This window comes from Neoarius graeffei, chromosome 1 (genome assembly GCF_027579695.1).
Source record: "Neoarius graeffei isolate fNeoGra1 chromosome 1, fNeoGra1.pri, whole genome shotgun sequence".
Classification (NCBI taxonomy): domain Eukaryota; kingdom Metazoa; phylum Chordata; class Actinopteri; order Siluriformes; family Ariidae; genus Neoarius; species Neoarius graeffei.
In genome coordinates this window covers 26,265,598-26,283,875 of record NC_083569.1, presented here as the reverse complement: position 1 = coordinate 26,283,875, position 18,278 = coordinate 26,265,598, and the positions used below count along the sequence as shown (strand labels likewise).

General features: G+C 38.1%; 2 non-coding genes and 1 gene segment (V, D, J or C); all 3 read right to left on the bottom strand.

Moving 5' to 3' along the window:
• Positions 1 to 531: 531 nt before the first annotated feature.
• On the bottom strand, positions 532 to 604 carry trnaf-gaa (transfer RNA phenylalanine (anticodon GAA)). The gene has a single exon. It is a non-coding gene; the product is annotated as a tRNA-Phe (tRNA).
• A 7,931-nt stretch (positions 605 to 8,535) lies between these two features.
• LOC132884391 (T cell receptor alpha variable 14/delta variable 4-like) lies at positions 8,536 to 9,131 on the bottom strand. The segment is given in 2 exon segments: positions 8,536 to 8,867; positions 9,065 to 9,131. Coding segments are annotated over 2 exon segments (399 nt in total).
• A 1,584-nt stretch (positions 9,132 to 10,715) lies between these two features.
• On the bottom strand, positions 10,716 to 10,788 carry trnaf-gaa (transfer RNA phenylalanine (anticodon GAA)). The gene has a single exon. It is a non-coding gene; the product is annotated as a tRNA-Phe (tRNA).
• Between the last annotated feature and the right edge of the window lie 7,490 nt (positions 10,789 to 18,278).

The window sequence follows — 18,278 nt, the reverse complement described above, 5'->3', positions numbered from 1 at the left end:
AAACAAAGGGTTTGGGACATGACAGCATGCTTGACCAAAAGGACCCTGTAGTTGAGACAATCTGTGTATATTACAAGCTGCAAACAAAGAATCTACAGAGATTTTAACTCGGGTCACTGGAGTCAAAGTCCACAGTGCTAAACATTACATCATGGAACAGAGGCCAGATTGTTTTCACCACCAAATTACTGGCATATACTGACAGCGACCTGGCAAAAAAAATCAAACAGACCCTTGGTCAAAAGCTTAGATCAGGCGTGTCAAACCTGATCCATAAAGGGCCGTGTGGCTGCAGGTTTTCATTCCAGCCATGCAGCAGCACCCTGATTTGGCTTATTCAATCAACTGACACACCCACCCTTTAATCAAGGGTGGGTGTGGCTGCAAGTATTTGACTGTGTGAAGACAGTTCAGTTGATTGAATGAGCCAAGTCAGGTGTGCTGCTGCATGGCTGGAATGAAAACCTGCAGCCACAAGGCCCTTTATGGATCAGGTTTGACACCCCTGGCTTAGATGAACACACACCACAGTGCCAAAACCTGGGATTGAACCAGGGACCTTTAGATCTTCAGTCTAATGCTCTCCCTACTGAGCTATTTCGGCAAGCGCATGCTACTATCTAAGTAGTCATGTCACCAATATAAACATTAGTAGTTGCTAAATCCAGTCAGTAAGGTCTCATGGTGTTCCTTTTTAACCAAAATCTAATGAAATATAAAGTGTTTAAAATAGTATGTATTATTTTTTTCGTGGTCCGGTTTCCATCAAATCCTGCGCTCTGATTGGCTGGCAAGCGGGGCCGTATCCTACAATATGGACCCCAGTTATGGACCCCGGTTATGGACCTCTGGCGACTCGCTCGTTCACAACAACAACAAACATAGTAGCATTTTTTGTCAACATTTATCTTTTTTTAAATAAGATTATCAAAAATCTTATAAATTTTTACCAGCATTTCTCAGGAGAATAGCATTAATTTTACAGCATGGATAGTGATAACAACAGTCTTCACAATGAAAGCAAGTTTTACTACCCTGAGGAAGAAGAAATAAAAGAAAACATTTCAAGAGAAAGCTAAAATCCTGTAACTGTTGCTAACACCGAGCAAAATGTAGTTTTTTTCCTGCCATGGAAGTGCACTTGTATACCGAGGAGGAAGCCATTTGCATTACAGCCGTGAATGAGGATTCAAAATGGCGGCTCACCTCAGCTCGGTTTTCCCTTTCAGGTGCTCTTGTTTTCTGTTAGAATTTGGTAAAGAAAAAAATAAATACAGTATATTATTTACCAGCTTAAGGTCAGTCTGTATGGTGAAATACCGTGACCATCGGCGTCGCCAGGGGTATTTTACTGGGGCACGTGCCCCAGTATAGATCTGTAGTGCCCCAGTAAAAAAAATCCAGTGACGAAACGCTCTGAATTTTAAACTTGGGAATAGCTGCAATTTAATTAATTCATAACGTGGGGTAGGCTAACCGATGCGCGAAGAAGACCATCTACAATGCTTTTACATTGGTAGTTTTGGCTGGCCTCGCGCACACTAAGCAATGTGAAAAAAGTGTGCGCGTGACATGAGTAACATCTTGGTTGCTATGGGGACCGCAGACTCCAGCAGCTCTCAGATGCAATGAAATTCAGAGCAGGGGAAACCATCTCTCCGTGTTTTTCAACTGTTTACAGGTTAGTAGACAGTAATTCCACTGTCATTTTTGTAACACACACACACACACACACACACACACACAGTGGTGCTTTTAGAGGCTTTTGGATTGTGTTTAGAGATGTTCAATGCTGAAAATGCGTGTGCTTACAAAGATATGTTTGGTGATTTAAAAGGTATCAAGTGTGAATACTGTTGGCCATTAAGTACTCTTGGTTGAGTTTAAAAACTCGGCGGTGTTGTATTGTATGTTAATATGTTCTTTTACAATATTACCAACAGTATAAGTATTACATTGCTATTATCACAAATGTTGCAAATATTCATACTGTTATTATTAAATGATTGACCTGGATTCAGTGTCCTCGTAATCATTTTGAGTTTTACAGCTCTAGTGACTAGTTTTAAGCAGGCCGTTTCTAAATATAAATATCAATATATAAATATATATTACATAAAATATAATATATATTACATAAAATGTAATATATATTATATAAAAAATATAAATATAAATATAGTGCAAAATTTTTAGCTCGCGCGCTTCGCGCGCTCGCATACATTTCCTGTGCCCCTTTTGTGCCCCAGTATGGTCTTGGGTCTAGTGACGCCCCTGACCGTGACCTTGAATACTGACCTCAGCCCAGAGGGCCTCGCTCAGTACTTTCAAGACCTCAGTCATGGTATTTCACCATACGGACCTCCCAGCTGGTAAATAACATATAGGTATCATTTGGAAGTATTACATAGGTAATGTGGTAATTGATGAATGAAACTATTTTACGTTTTTGGCAATTTCTTTTCTTCCAAGCTTGTTTTTAATTAAATGAACAAACATTCACACGAAAGAATGAGCAAATAATAAGCTAAATAATGAGGTAAATGTGTTCTCTGTGCTCGCTCAGTTCACTGTTACCCCCCAATCATGCAGTCTTGATTATTTCAACTGTTATCCACAGTGTCAAGGGGGTAATGATCTCCCTTATAAGTGCACACACGCACAGAGAGAGAGAGAGAGGTTTTGATCTGTGTGTAGTAAATAAAATAGATTGTGAAATAAAAAAATAAATAAAGAATAGAGAGATTTTGATCATATGATCAAAATCTCTCTCTCACTCACACACACAATGTTAGATGTGCAGGAGAGATGGCATGAGGTCGTTGCAGTGCAGGTCGAGGACAAAGCGGCGCACTGGTGTCGGCTCTACTCTCCCGTTTGCTGCCCTGTGTTTGGTCTGTCTGGGGTCCTGGGGGCGGTGATGTGACCCATCGCCTGCTTCGCTGGTGGGATGATGGGGTTTTTGCACTATCTTTTACTGTTCTTTTGTATTGCGATCATTGTGTAGGTTTTGTCATTTTTTGTATCCCCTTGTTTCTTATGCGGTCTGTCATTCCTGTAGCCTGTGGGATTTTTTCTTTTTACTTTTTTGTATGTCACATAGTTCTGTGTGTGTTCCATATGTTGTTTCAAAGTTTTGGTGTCTTCAGAATTGTTCTGCGGTGTAGAAAATGGTAATAGAAAAAAAACTGATACAAATCACTGATACTGTATAAATCACTTTAGGATTTAATTTGCACTTTTGAAAATCTGCCTCTTCCCTTGGTTCACTGCACATCTTGTGTTCATTGTTTGTGCACTGTTGTCTTTGTCTCTTGTCTTTGTTTTGTTGTACTGTTTAGCTTTTGTGTTGGTATAATAATAAAAAAAATAGATTGTGAAAAAAAAACCTGAAAAAAGAATATAAATCCCAAATATCCAAACTCGCATTGAACAGAAGTCATCAAGGAATCACTGAACGTTTTTGTGAAACAGTATTTTTTCATTGAAAAACTGTCATTAAACATAAGAAGTACATTAAAAGGATGACTTAAAATCCAACAATCAAGACAATGATGGAATCAGTTTTCATGCTCTCATTATGTTAGAGAAGAGTATTGCTTATGGATCCTCTCAGAAATGAAAGTTCGTATGAACAGAACTGGTAACTGGTGCCAATGTTTGGCTGTTACCAATGTTGCTGAAAGATTTTCTCCCATCGTTTAGTCTTTGTTCGCAGAAATATTTTACAAGTCTTGAGACATATTGAAGCATTTAAGAATAATTCACAAATAAACAGTTTATTATAAAACGAGGAAACACTGAAAGTAGATTGCACACAAGCATGACAATTTTCTCATTTTTAAGTAAATATATAAAAGGTACAACATTATATTATGTGTAATAGCTGTTCCTAGTTGTACTGTGTATCCAGCAGGCTAATATCTATCAGAAATTCTCAATAATGACTTCATTTCACTAAAACACACCTCACTGTGTAAAATCACTGTGGATTACAAGAAGCTAACACACAAATATCATTGTAAAATTCAGACTCTGCAGAATCTTGACTTTAGAAAGTGGGATGTATATGAACTTATTGCAAACTTGTTTAGTGCTTTTTAGCTTTTAGTGATAACTTAAGGCCTGTTTCATAACAGAGGAAACATATTGTAGTTGTTATAATTATAAAGAAATACAGGTCTTTATAAATAAAGACTAAAGAATAGTGAAGTGCAAGTTGGGCTTTATTCTACCAAGAATAAGACAATGGTTCACCTCTAATATTGTCTTCCTTTAAAATAACGTATTACCACAACATATTGTCAGTGTAAAAATGATAGTTAAACTGACATCATGAAGAAGTGAGAGTAAACATGTACAGAGCTCCATCTTGTGAGAAAAGCACGGCTCTGCTGCAGTCATGTGTAGTGCTTTTTGTACAGTGTAGTTGGGTTTCCTGTCACTGTGGGCCTCAGAGCGCAGTAGTACAGTGCAGAGTCTGTCACTGCAGCAGAGGAGATGAGCAGATCCACTTTCTTACTCGTTTTATCAAGTTTTATGGACAGTCGTTGATGAGGGGGTTGAGTGTGTATGACACTTCCACTGCTTTCAAGAATCAGCAGCAGAAACTCAGGTCTTGATCCAGGTTTTTGTCGATACCAGTGGAGACTGGTCTCTGGTCCAGTATATCCAGTGTATGTGCAGGACAGTGTGGTGTTGCTGCCTTCAGTTGAAAATACATTAGTTTGGTTTGATTTAATGCTGTTGTCAGCAGCCTCTGTTATAAAAAAACATTATAATAATATTGTGATATTTTCATCATAAATGCAGATATTCATACAGAAATTTGTGCTTCTTAATGATAAAAAAATATTATTTCATGTGTAATGTATATGACTTACCAATATCAGTGATAGTGAAGAAAACTAAGAGGAGTAACATTGTTATTCTGAGTGTTTAGTTCAGACCTCTAGCTTTAGAAATAGATGCCTGTGTTGTGCGTTTGAGATTTTCTCTGACATCTCGACATGTTGCTCCACCCACTCATATTCATATTCATGACAACTCTGCTTCAGCTCAGAATGAAAATGTTAATTTTATTGATTCAGTCTGCTTGCTTAACATCCTATAAATATATAGAAAAATACCATCAACAATAAAATACACTAGATCATGAATTCATATATTGTTACTCCTTTCTTGTGACAACCTTTTTTTTTTAATTCATACTCTTGTATGAACACTGTGGTCACTTCAGCTTAAAAAAAAACTGTCAACATTCCACATACCAATATTTGAGTAAAATGTACTTTTGGATAAAAATTCAAGTTATTTATTTAAAGTTCATAAAACTGTGTGTGTGTGTGTGTGTGTGTGTGTGTGTTTTAGAGGAGTTTGTTATAAGAACAAGTATTTAACGTTCCCTGTATTTGAAAATTGAATTGGATGTAACCTATAAATTTGTGTTTGAATAAAGTTACATTCACTCATAATTCTATATCCAGTTCTCGGTCATTACGAATGGAAGTTAGTCTGACTTACAAATGTGTGTTTTATATTGAGTGCTAAGTTTAAAAAATCTGAGGGAGAAACTGAGTCAACAATTTGTGTTTTGCAGAAATATTTTTGCATTAAAATTCTTTGCCAAATTTTGGGAGGAAAAAAAAACAACTTTCAACTTCAGACTTCAGTTCTCTAAAACAAAAATGATGCATTTGTACAAATACTAATATTATATAATACTATATTAATATAAGGCGGCATGGTGGTGTAGTGGTTAGCGCTGTTGCCTCACAGCAAGAAGGTCCTGGGTTTGAGCCCCAGGGCCGGTGAGGGCCTTTCTGTGTGGAGTTTGCATGTTCTCCGCGTGGGTTTGCTCCGGTTTCCCCCACAGTCCAAAGACATGCAGGTTAGGTTAACTGGTGACTCTAAATTGACTGTAGGTGTGAATGGTTGTCTGTGTCTATGTGTCAGCCCTGTGATGACCTGGCGACTTGTCCAGGGTGTACCCCGCCTTTCGCCCGTAGTCAGCTGGGATAGGCTCCAGCTTGCCTGTGACCCTGTAGAAGGATAAAGTGGCTAGAGATAATGAAATGACACTATACTAATATAGAAAATAAATGTTATTACTTAATTGCCATTCTTACAGCTTGTAGAGCAACATAAATAAAAATACAGTTTTTGCCCCAAGAATCTGAATTTTATTTAAACACCATTGGTAGAATTTAGAGCAAAGTTTTGAGACCCAATAGGCATAAACTAAAAAAAAAAAGGTCTTTCTTGTTGCTTTACACAACTTTTGTCAAATTGAAGATAGCATAACGCGGTCAGAGCGGTGCAGTGGTCAGCATTGATGCCTTACAGCAAGAAGGGTCTGGGTTCAAGGCCTTTCTGTGTGGAGTTTACATATTCTCCCTGTGTCTGTTTCTTCCCAAAGGCATATGAATCAGGCTGACTGGCTGTTCTAAATTCCCCGTAGGTGTTGAGCTGGGATTGACTTCAGCATCCTCTCTGTGAAACAAAGCATTTTAAGTTTCTTCTCACAGAACTCATCTCATTATCTCTAGCCACTTTATCCTGTTCTACAGGGTCGCAGGCAAGCTGGAGCCTATCCCAGCTGACTATGGGCGAAAGGCAGGGTACACCCTGGACAAGTCGCCAGGTCATCACAAGGCTGACACATAGACAACCATTTACACTCACACCTACGGTCAATTTAGAGTCACCAGTTAACCTAACCTGCATGTTTTTGGACTGTGGGGGAAACCCACAGGGAGAACATGCAAACTCTGCACAGAAAGGCCCTTATCAGCCACAGGGCTCGAACCCGGACCTTCTTACTATGAGGCGGCAGCACTAACCACTACACCACCATGCTGCCCTCTCACAGATCTCTGCTTCTTAATTACTTCTTCATCTTCCAAGTTGGCTTTTTATGGTCTATCAGTACAAGCTTTCATAGTACAGACAGAAAGAAAGTATAGGAAAAAAAAAACACACACACACAGAGTCTCACTGCAGTGAACTCCAGGGGGGTATGGAATCAATTTTGTGCCAAAATGTTCATACAATACTTTTGAAATATCAAACAAAAACGACAAATCAAAATACAAAAAAAGAAAAAAAAAGTAAATTTTTTTAGACTGGCAAACAAATTATTCGTGTAATCGTGCAAAATATCAGTCTATTACTCTTCAGAAACCTTTTATTTTTGTTCTGCGTCTTTCTCAGTTTTGTTTGACGTAATTTATTTTGGTTGCGATTCCAGCTTTCTCGTTTGCGCTCCCTGACTTTTTGCTTGCAGTTTTGGCACAAACTTCACGTGTGGGTGGGCTGTCCAGGAATGCATTCCCATTGGCTAACTTGTGTTTGACTGACAGCTACGCTCAGCCATTCCCTACTCGGATTCTGGCGGACTGTTTGATGAGTGACCGATCCATTGACGGTAAACAAGGATCGAGTGGACTTCAGTGGCGACTATGATATTGAATTAATTCAACAAAGTGTAAATTAAATATCATAGTCGCCACTGGAGTCCACTCGATCCTTGTTTACCGTCAATGGATCGGTCACTCGTCAAACAGTCCGCCAGAATCCGAGTAAGAAATGGCCGCAACAGCCTCCAGGGAATGGCTGAGCGTAGCTGTCAGTCAAACACAAGTTAGCCAATGGGAATGCATTCCTGGACAGCCCACCCACACGTGAAGTTTGTGCCAAAACTGCAAGCAAAAAGTCAGGGAGCGCAAACGAGAGAGCTGGAATCGCAACCAAAATAAATTACGTCAAACAAAACTGAGAAAGACATGGAACAAAAATAAAAGGTTTCTGAAGAGTAAAAGACTGATATTTTGCACGATTACACGAATAATTTGTTTGCCAGTCTAAAAAATTTACTTTTTTTCTTTTTTTGTATTTTGATTTGTCGTTTTTGTTTGATATTTCAAAAGTATTGTATGAACATTTTGGCACAAAATTGATTCCATAAGGGGGAGAATCGCGTACATGACCTATATTCATCAAAGTTCAGTGCAATCAAATCTTGCGATGGAAAAAGGAAAAGCAAATTCCACTGGGAATTTTCTTATTTTTCTATTTCATTTTTTTTTTTTTTGTATCTGTATGATTTAAGTCACATCTGTTTGTACATATATACCTACATGCATACTAAACACATGAGTAAATGAATGAGTGAATGAATGAACAAATGAAAATTAATTACAGTAGGTTATGGGGAAACCTGAAAAAGAGTTCATTAGTTTTATTCCACACAGTGCACACCAGCAAAACCTGACACAATGGATCTGGAAGTGTCATTAAAATATTTTGGAGAATGAAACATGTAGGTTTGTGAATTCACTGTGATTAATGTGGAGTTGTTGTGTTAATCCCTCATTATTATTCTGTTCTATTTCCTCCAGGTGCATGTGTTACCACAAATGCTGGTTGTCTGCGGTTAACTGACAAACTGGTAAAGTGAGTATCTTTGATCTGTGGTTTTAGAAGCTTCATGTATACCATTTGTATGTTTTTGTACAGCCTGTTAATGACTGTGTATTACTGTGCTACTCCTACTCTGAGAGCACAGTGATAGAGCGCAGAATCTGAGAGCTTTAGACCTCTGATAGTAAGTTCTGTTGAGTATCTAGGGTTATCTAGAGTTTCTGACTCTAATCGACTATCATCAGGAGTGCTATCATCATCTGAGTTTGACCCTGCACCTTTATACAGTAAAAACTGTGGTGCGCTGTTCGGATATTGTTTGTACCAGTAAAGCCAAATGCTCTCACTGCTTGACTCATATGAACATTTCAGAGTAATAGTGTCTGTTTCTTTCCTGACAATGTTGGCATCTTCATCTGTCGGCCAAATTTTGTCTGCAAAACTGCCTGTTGTGAAAAAGAATATGAATAAATAAATCAGTTAAGTATTTTTTAAACCAAATACAGACTTAATAAATTAAGAAATTACTAGATGAAAACAAACATGGGTATTAATTAATACAATGAAGTAACAGTTAAAATGTATTGTAATAATTCATGATTGTACTAATTAATGTAATGATGAGCTGATGAAAGTTAATTACCTGTTGCGACAGTGAGAATCAGTGGGATGTATCTCACTGTGTACAGTAAATTGTATGGTTGAGCCATTTCTGAACACAGCTCTGTGAGGACTCTGTATAATAGTGCTGTCTGTGCTGAACTTTCCACATGAGGGAACACATCTGTAAGAAGTGCACACCCAGGAAGTGCTGCTGTCGAACACTGTATGGACTTCAATTAATAAAGTTTTAATTAAATCTGAACTCATCCTAATCTGACCGAGTTTGGAGAAGGCCGTGTGTTTGAGTTTTGTGTCACTGTGAGCTCCAGGGTGCAGGACGACAGTGCAGAGTCTGATACTGCAGCAGGATTACAAAGATGGATTAAAAATCCATTCATTAAAACAAACATTAAATGTGGATAATATAGTTTATGATGTATGTTAATTTTGCTAATGTACATGTTTTGCTAAATTTTGAGTAATATTGTTGAAAAAGAGTTATAGACTAATATGAGTTACTATAATATATTAATTAATTTATTTTCTAAAATGCTTATCCATTGTGGGTCTCTGGTGAGCTGGAACCAATAACAGCTGATATTGGTGGCTGACGGGAGACAGGGTATACCTTGGACAGGTTGCCAATCTATTGTGGGGTTAACACAGAGAGACAGACAGCTATTTCCACTCACATTCACACCAAGGGGCAAGTAAGAATAACCAGTTGACTTAATCTGCATGTCTTTGGACTGTGGGAAGAAACTGGAGCACCCAGAGGAAACCCACGCAGGCATGGGGAAAACATGCAAACTCCAAACAGGAAGGTTCAAACCCATAACCTACTTGCTGTGAAGTGACAGTATTAACCACTGCACTGCCATGCCACCCCCTATAATATATTTCTTTGGATAAAAGAAATCTTAAGTATTAACGATTTTGATTTAAATTATGATATTGCCTCTTTGTGATTTTCTTTACTTAAGAAAATCATACAGTTTTCACCAACTGTGGTTCAAGTGATCTTAGCATGTAGTGTGATAATCTTTCAAAATTCTGGATCAAAATTCTGCTTTTTTTATCGGCTACACTTGAACAGCCTTGAAGGACACACCCCTGAGGAGGCATGCTTTGGTTTTAGTTTTGTTGTGGAATTAAAAAAAAAATTAAAATGTGCTACACTTTGCAAAGTAGACGAAGCCAGAAATGCCACAAACTTTCAAGCGTTTTGCATATGACATCACTTCTTTGAATGAACAGTAACTTACCAGGAACGCGTTCGTGTAATGGCGGACTCAAAGAGCCAAACGTTACCAACTTAACAGAACATGTCCCTGGTCTCATATTAAAATACAATTTAGACAGTAAACTATTTAACATGTCTAGTTTTATAAGGTGTAATTTTCGTAAGACAAGCACTTTAACGGAAACAAAGGGTTTGGGACATGACAGCGTTCTTGACCAAAAGGACCCTGTAGTTGAGACAATCTGTGTATATTACAAGCTGCAAACAAAGAATCTACAGAGATTTTAACTCAGACCACTAGAGTCAAAGTCCACAGTGCTAAACATTACATCATGGAACAGAGGCCAGATTATTTTCGCCACCAAATTACTGGCATATACTGACAGCGACCTGGCAAAAAAAATCAAACAGACCCTTGGTCAAAAGCTTAGATGAACACACACCACAGTGCCGAAACCCGGGATTGAACCAGGGACCTTTAGATCTTCAGTCTAACGCTCTCCCTACTGAGCTATTTCGGCAAGCTCATGTTACCACCTAGGCAGTCATGTCACCGATATAAACATTAGTAGTTGCTAAATCCAATCAGTAAGGTCTCATGGTGTTCCTTTTTAACCAAAATCTAATGAAATATAAAGTGTTTAAAATAATATGTATTATTTTTTTCGTGGTCCGGTTTCCATCAAATCCTGCGCTCTGATTGGCTGGCAAGCGGGTCCGTATCCTACAATATGGACCCCAGTTATGGACCCCGGTTATGGACCTCTGGCAACTCGCTCGTTCACAACAACAACAAACATAGTAGTATTTTTTTGTCAACATTTATCTTTTTTTTTAAATAAGATTATCAAAAATCTTATACATTTTTGCCAGCATTTCTCAGGAGAATAGCATTAATTTTACAGCATGGATAGCGATAACGACAGTCTTCACAATGAAAGCGAGTTTTACGACCCTGAGGAAGAAGAAATAAAAGAAAACATTTCAGGAGAAAGCTAAAATCCTGTAACTGTTGCTAACGCCGAGCAAAATGTAGTTTATTTCCTGCCATGGAAGTGCACTTGTATACCGAGGAGGAAGCCATTTGCATTACAGCTGTGAATGAGGATTCAAAATGGCAGCTCGCCTCAGCTCGGTTTTCCCTTTCAGGCACTCTTGTTTTCTGTTAGAATTTTGTAAAGAAAAAAATAAATATATTATTTACCAGCTTAAGGTCGGTCCGTATGGTGAAATACCGTGACCTTGGCCTTGAATACTGACCTTGGCCCAGAGGGCCTCGCTCAGTACTTTCAAGACCTCGGTCACGGTACAGTATTTCACCATACGGACCTCCCAGCTGGTAAAGAACATATATGTATCATCTGGAAGCATGATGTAATGTGGTAATTGATGAATGAAACTATTTTACATTTTTGGCAATTTCTTTTCTTCCAAGCATGTTTTTAATTAAATGAACAAACGTTCACACGAAAGAATGAGCAAATAATAAGCTAAATAATGAGGTAAATGTATTCTCTGTGCTCGCTCAGTTCACTGTTACCCCCCAATCATGCAGTCTTGATTATTTCAACTGTTATCCACAGTGTCAAGGGGGTAATGATCTCCCTTATAAGTGCACACACGCACAGAGAGAGAGAGAGAGAGGTTTTGATCTGTGTGTAGTAAATAAAATAGATTGTGAAATAAAAAAATGAATAAAGAATAGAGAGATTTTGATTATATATATATATATATATATATATATGATCAAAATCTCTCTCTCACTCACACACACACTGTTAGATGTGCAGGAGAGATGGGATGAGGTCGTTGCAGTGCAGGTCGAGGACAAAGCTGCGCACTGGTGTCGGCTCTACTCTCCCGTTTGCTGCCCTGTGTTTGGTCTGTCTGGGGTCCCGGGGGCGGTGATGTGGCCCATCGGTGGTTGCCGTGTCTGTATTGGGCCCCTGCCTGCTTCACTGGTGGGATGATGGGGTTTTTGCACTATCTTTTACATTGCGATCATTGTGTAGGTTTTGTCATTTTTTGTATCCCCTTATTTTTTTTTAAAGATTTTTTTTGGGCTTTTTCCACCCTCTATTGGGCAGGACAGTGCAGAGATAGGAAATGAGCAGGAGAGAGATGGGGAGGGACCAGGAAATGACCCCGGGTCGGAACCGAACCCGGGTCCCCGGAATGGCGCCCTATCCACCCGAGCCACGACGCCCCCATCCCCTTGTTTCTTATGCGGTCTGTCATTCCTGTAGCCTGTGGGATTTTTTTTTTTACTTTTTTGTATGTCACATAGTTCTATGTGTGTTCCATATGTTGTTTCAAAGTTTTGGTGTCTTCAGTATTGTTTTGCGGTGTAGAAAATGGTAGAAAAAAACTGATACAAATCACTGATACTGTATAAATCACTTAAGGATTTAATTTGCACTTTTGAAAATCTGCCTCTTCCCTTGGTTCACTGCACATCTAGTGCTCATTGTTTGTGCACTGTTGTCTTTGTCTCTTGTCTTTGTTTTGTTGTACTGTATAGCTTTTGTGTTGGTATAAAAAAAAATAGATTGTGAAAAAAAAACCTGAAAAAAGAATATAAACCCCAAATATCCAAACTCGCTTTTAACAGAAGTCATCAAGGAATCACTGAACATTTTTGTGAAACAGTATTTTTCATTGAAAAACTGTCATTAAACATAAGAAGTACATTAAAAGGATGACTTAAAATCCAACAATCAAGACAATGATGGAATCAGTTTTCATGCTCTCATTATGTTAAAGAAGAGTTTTGCTTATGGATCCTCTCAGAAATGAAAGTTCGTATGAACAGAACTGGTAACTGGTGCCAATGTTCGGCTGTTACTAATGTTGCTGAAAGATTTTCTCCCATTGTTTAGTCTTTGTTCGCAGAAATATTTTTACAAGCCTTGAGACATATTGAAGCATTTAAGAATAATTCACAAATAAACAGTTTATTATAAAAAGAGGAAACACTGAAAGTAGATTGCACACATGCATGACAATTTTCTCATTTTTAAGTAAATGTATAAAAGGTATAAGATTATATTATGTGTAATAGCTGTTCCTAGTTGTACTGTGTATCCACCAGGCTAATATCTCATCTCATTATCTCTAGCCGCTTTATCCTTCTACAGGGTCGCAGGCAAGCTGGAGCCTATCCCAGCTGACTATGGGCGAAAGGCGGGGTACACCCTGGACAAGTCGCCAGGTCATCACAGGGCTGACACATAGACACAGACAACCATTCACACTCACATTTACACCTACGGTCAATTTAGAGTCACCAGTTAACCTAACCTGCATGTCTTTGGACTGTGGGGGAAACCGGAGCACCCGGAGGAAACCCACGCGGACACGGGGAGAACATGCAAACTCCACACAGAAAGGCCCTCGCCAGCCCCGGGGCTCGAACCCAGGACCTTCTTGCTGTGAGGCGACAGCGCTAACCACTACACCACCGTGCCGCCCCCCAGGCTAATATATATCAGAAATTTTCAATAATGACTTCATTTCACTAAAACCCACCTCACTGTGTAAAATCACTGTGGATTTGCAAGAGCTTGACTTTAGAAAGTGGGATGTATATGAACTTATTAAAAACTTGTTTAGTGCTTTTTTGCTTCTAGTGATAATTTAAGGCCTGTTTCATAACAGAGGAAACATATTGTAGTTATTATAATTATAAAGAAATACAGGTCTTTATAAATAAAGACTAAAGAATAGTGAAGTGCAAGTTGGGCTTTATTCTACCAAGAATAAGACATTAGTTTACCTCCAATATTGTCTTCCTTTAAAATAACGTATTACCACAACATATTGTCAGTGTAAAAATGATGGTTAAACTGATATGATGAAGAAGTGAGGGTAAACATGTACAGAGCTCCATCGTGTGAGAAAAGCATGGCTCTGTTCCAGTCTTGTGTAGTGCTTTTTGTACAGTGTAGTTGGGTTTCCTGTCACTGTGGGCCTCAGAGCGCAGTAGTACAGTGCAGAGTCTGATACAGCAGCAGAGGAGATGAGCAGATCCACTTTCTTACTCGCTTTATCAAGTTTGATGGACACTCGTTGATGAGGGGGTTTAGTGTGTATGATACTTCCACTGCTTTCAAGAATCAGCAGCAGAAACTCAGGTCTTGATCCAGGTTTTTGTCGATACCAGTGGAGACTGATCTCTGATCCAGTATATCCAGTATACTCGTATGTGCAGGACAGTGTGGTGTTGCTGCCTTCAGTTGAAAATACATTAGTTTGGTTTGATTTAATGCTGTTGTCAGCAGCCTCTGTTAGAAAAAAAAACATTATAATAATATTGTCATATTTTCATCATAAATGCAGATATTCATACAGAAATTGTTCTTCTTAATGATAAAAAAAATTATTATTTCATGTGTAATGTATATGACTTACCAATATCAGTGATACTGAAGAAAACTAAGAGGAGTAACATTGTTATTCTGAGTGTTTAGTTCAGACCTCTAGCTTTAGAAACAGATGCCTGTGTTGTGCATGTGAGATTTTCTCTGACATCTCGACATGTTGCTCCACCCACTCATATTTATTCATATTCATGACAACTCTGCTTCAGCTCAGAATGAAAATGTTAATTTTATTGATTCAGTCTGCTTGTTTAACATCCTATAAATATATAGAAAAATACCATCAACAATAAAATACACGAGATAATGAATTCATATATTGTTACTCCTTTCTTGTGACAACCTTTTTTTTTTAATTCATACTCTTGTATGAACACTGTGATCACTTCAGCTTAAAAAAACTGTCAACATTCCACACACAAATATTTGAGTAAACTGTATTTTTGGATAAAAAATCAAGTTATTTATTTAAAGTTCATAAAACTGTGTGTGTGTGTGTGTGTGTGTTTTATAGGAGTTTGTTATAGGAACAAGTATTTAAAGTTCCCTGTATTTGAAAATTGAATTGGATGTAACCTACAAATTTGTGTTTGAATAAAGTTACATTCACTCATAATTCAATATCAAGTTCTCAGTCATTACGAATGGAAGTTAGTCTGACTTATAAACCTGTGTTTTATATTGAGTGCTAAGTTTAAAAAATCTGCGGGAGAAACTGAGTCAACAATTTGTGTTTTGCAGAAATATTTTTGTATTAAAATTCTTTGCCAAATTTCAGGAGAAATAAAACAACTTTCAATTTCAGACTTCAATTCTCTAACACTACAAAAATGATGCATTTGGACAATATACTAATATTATATAATACTATACTAATATAGAAAATAAATGTTATTCCTTAATTGCCATTCTTACAGCTTGTAGAACAACACAAATAAAAATACAGTTTTTACCCCAAGAATCTGAATTTTATTTAAACACCATTGGTAGAATGTATAGCAAAGTTTTGAGACCCAATAGGCATAAACTGAAAACAAAAAAAGTCTTTCTTGTTGGTTTACACAACTTTTGTCAAACTGAAGATAGCATAACATGGTCAGAGCAGTGCAGTGGTCAGCATTGTTGCCTTACAGCAAGAAGGGTCTGGGTTCAAGGCCTTTCTGTGTGGAGTTTGCATATTCTCCCTGTGTCTGTGTGGGTTTCATTCCAAAAACATATGAATCAGGTCGACTGGCTGTTCTAAATTCCCTGTAGGTGTGCGTGTTGAGCTGGGATTGACTCCAGCTTCCTCTATGTGAAACAAAGCATTTTAAGCTTCTTCTCACAAAACTGTGCTTCTTAATTACTTCTTCAGATCAAGGCACACATCTTCCAAGTTGTTTTTGTTTACGGTCTATCAGTACAAGTCTATGGCTTTGATAAAACTACAATTTTAAACCTTGTGGACAGGGGCGTGTCTAGGATTTTTTTCTTGGGGGGGCCAAATAGGGTCACAATCTGTAGAGGGGTGGCATATTGTATTGTAGGGGTGTAACGATACACAAAAATCACGATTACCTCGGTTTTGGGGTCACAATTCGTTTCGGTACAGTATAGGAATAACATGTTAAACCATTTGCTTGCTCAGCACGTTGTTTATTAAACCAAACCTCTGTCACACATGATCACAGTAGCACAAATCACGGACAAGTTTCCTCATGAATATTTAAAATCCTTCCCTAACCACCCCAATCATGAATGAGTACCCTCTTGAATATTAAAGAGCCACTGCACATGTAGTGGCAGCATGCAATCATGGCCTATGTAAACTGACTGTAGGCTCCTGTTCGATACAGCACTGTATTGAACCTAACGTTCGATTTCGAGCGGTTCGGTAAATGTACTTGTACCTTTACACCCCTATTGTATTGACATAAAATGGTTTAAAGTGTCCTATGACAGCCTCTGATTTTAGGTGATGACAATAATAACCAGTAGACTACATTATAAGTAATATGACTTTATTGATGATTAATTAGTGAGATAATTATTACTGAGTTTATTATTACTGAGCTAATCCTGGGTCATCTATTAAATAATGCACCAAACTGCTTCATCCATATTTTTTGTACAAGTTTTCCTTAATCTTCAAGCAAAACTAGAAGTTAAATACCTGATGACTCGGACGATGTAGGGAGCAGAGAATGTGGAGCCTCGCCTGTGTCGCTGCCACTGCAACTTCCACATACAGACTCTTGTGGATCCTCATCTGAGTGGTTGTCTCCCTCACTGGGGAGAATCTCTGACCACACAAAGAAATATTCCATTAATGCATAAACATAAGGCATATATTTCAACTTGTTGTCTTATGGTTAAGTACACATTTAGCACTATTAATTTTATGATTTATTTACCTGCTGAATGCTGTCCTGAAGATGATTTCTTAGCCTCACTGTCTCCTGCAGCTGATCTTTTTTTCTTATTTACAATAAAGAAAGTCTCAATGTTTTGAGATCTCTTCATCGTTCCCGCTATTACTACCTTCTTTCCCTAGTCTGCCCCTGAGAAAATAAGTAAAGCCATAATGCTCAGTTAGGCATTTATCATGTTTGATAGGCCATTAGTGATCATACTGCTAATAATACAAATACATAGATACATAGTACATTAGTACAAGTACATATTGATTTTGTGTTCCATACTTTGAACACTCAAACATTTCTCTCTCTATAAGAAAACTACATCTCCCAAAATGCCTTGGGACCATCCCATAGGCCTACATTCAACGTTGGATGAAGACATTTTATATTGGACATTCATTTAACATTCAACATACAAGCGAGATCTGTCAGAAAAAATAACACTTGTTTTTTGTCAAACCAACTTTGAAACAGACAAATATCCTCATGTGCCACAATCCTCATGTGTCACATTTTTTCAGATGTAGGTCTATCACGTTTCTATTTTGAATATTTACTTAAATAAATGTCCAATATAAAACTGACTTTACCCAAGCTGACAATAAGCATGAAGTAGGAGGACAGGAAAGGATGCTCAGTTGGGGGAAGTATTTTCACAACATAGACACTGATGAGTGATTGATGTAGCCTATCAAGATTAAACAAACACAAATTCTCATGGCATGGCATTATTTTAAGTTCACAAGTTAGTTTTATGTCCCCATAACTTCGCCATTTTGTTAACTTTTTACTTAGGTTGACGGCTACAGTAGCCTACAGTTTAGATCGCATGGCAATTTGATCGGAGCACATCTTTGCCCAGCAACACAACGCAGAGGATGCAAAGATGGAGATATGACGACATGAGATGGCAAACTACATGGTGCATACAACAATTTAGACAAAGACATTCAGCCTCAATGCGATGGGGTGATATTTTTTGACGAGGCTACTGTCTGCATGTGGGGCTGCGTGTTTTTTTTTTTTCCCTCGAGGGACGTAGCCTAGTTCAGGCGGCTGCTCAGGACACCGACCTGACTCAAGTCAAATCTATCAGGCTGTGTTAGAGGTGTGCCAAAGGGAAGTTTGTTTATGTGCGAAAAAGTTACTGTACTTAGATCCTCTTTGCACGAATTCATTCCTGGAGAAAAATGAGAATGAATGGGCTGAATTCGGTACTCGCACATGTGTGAC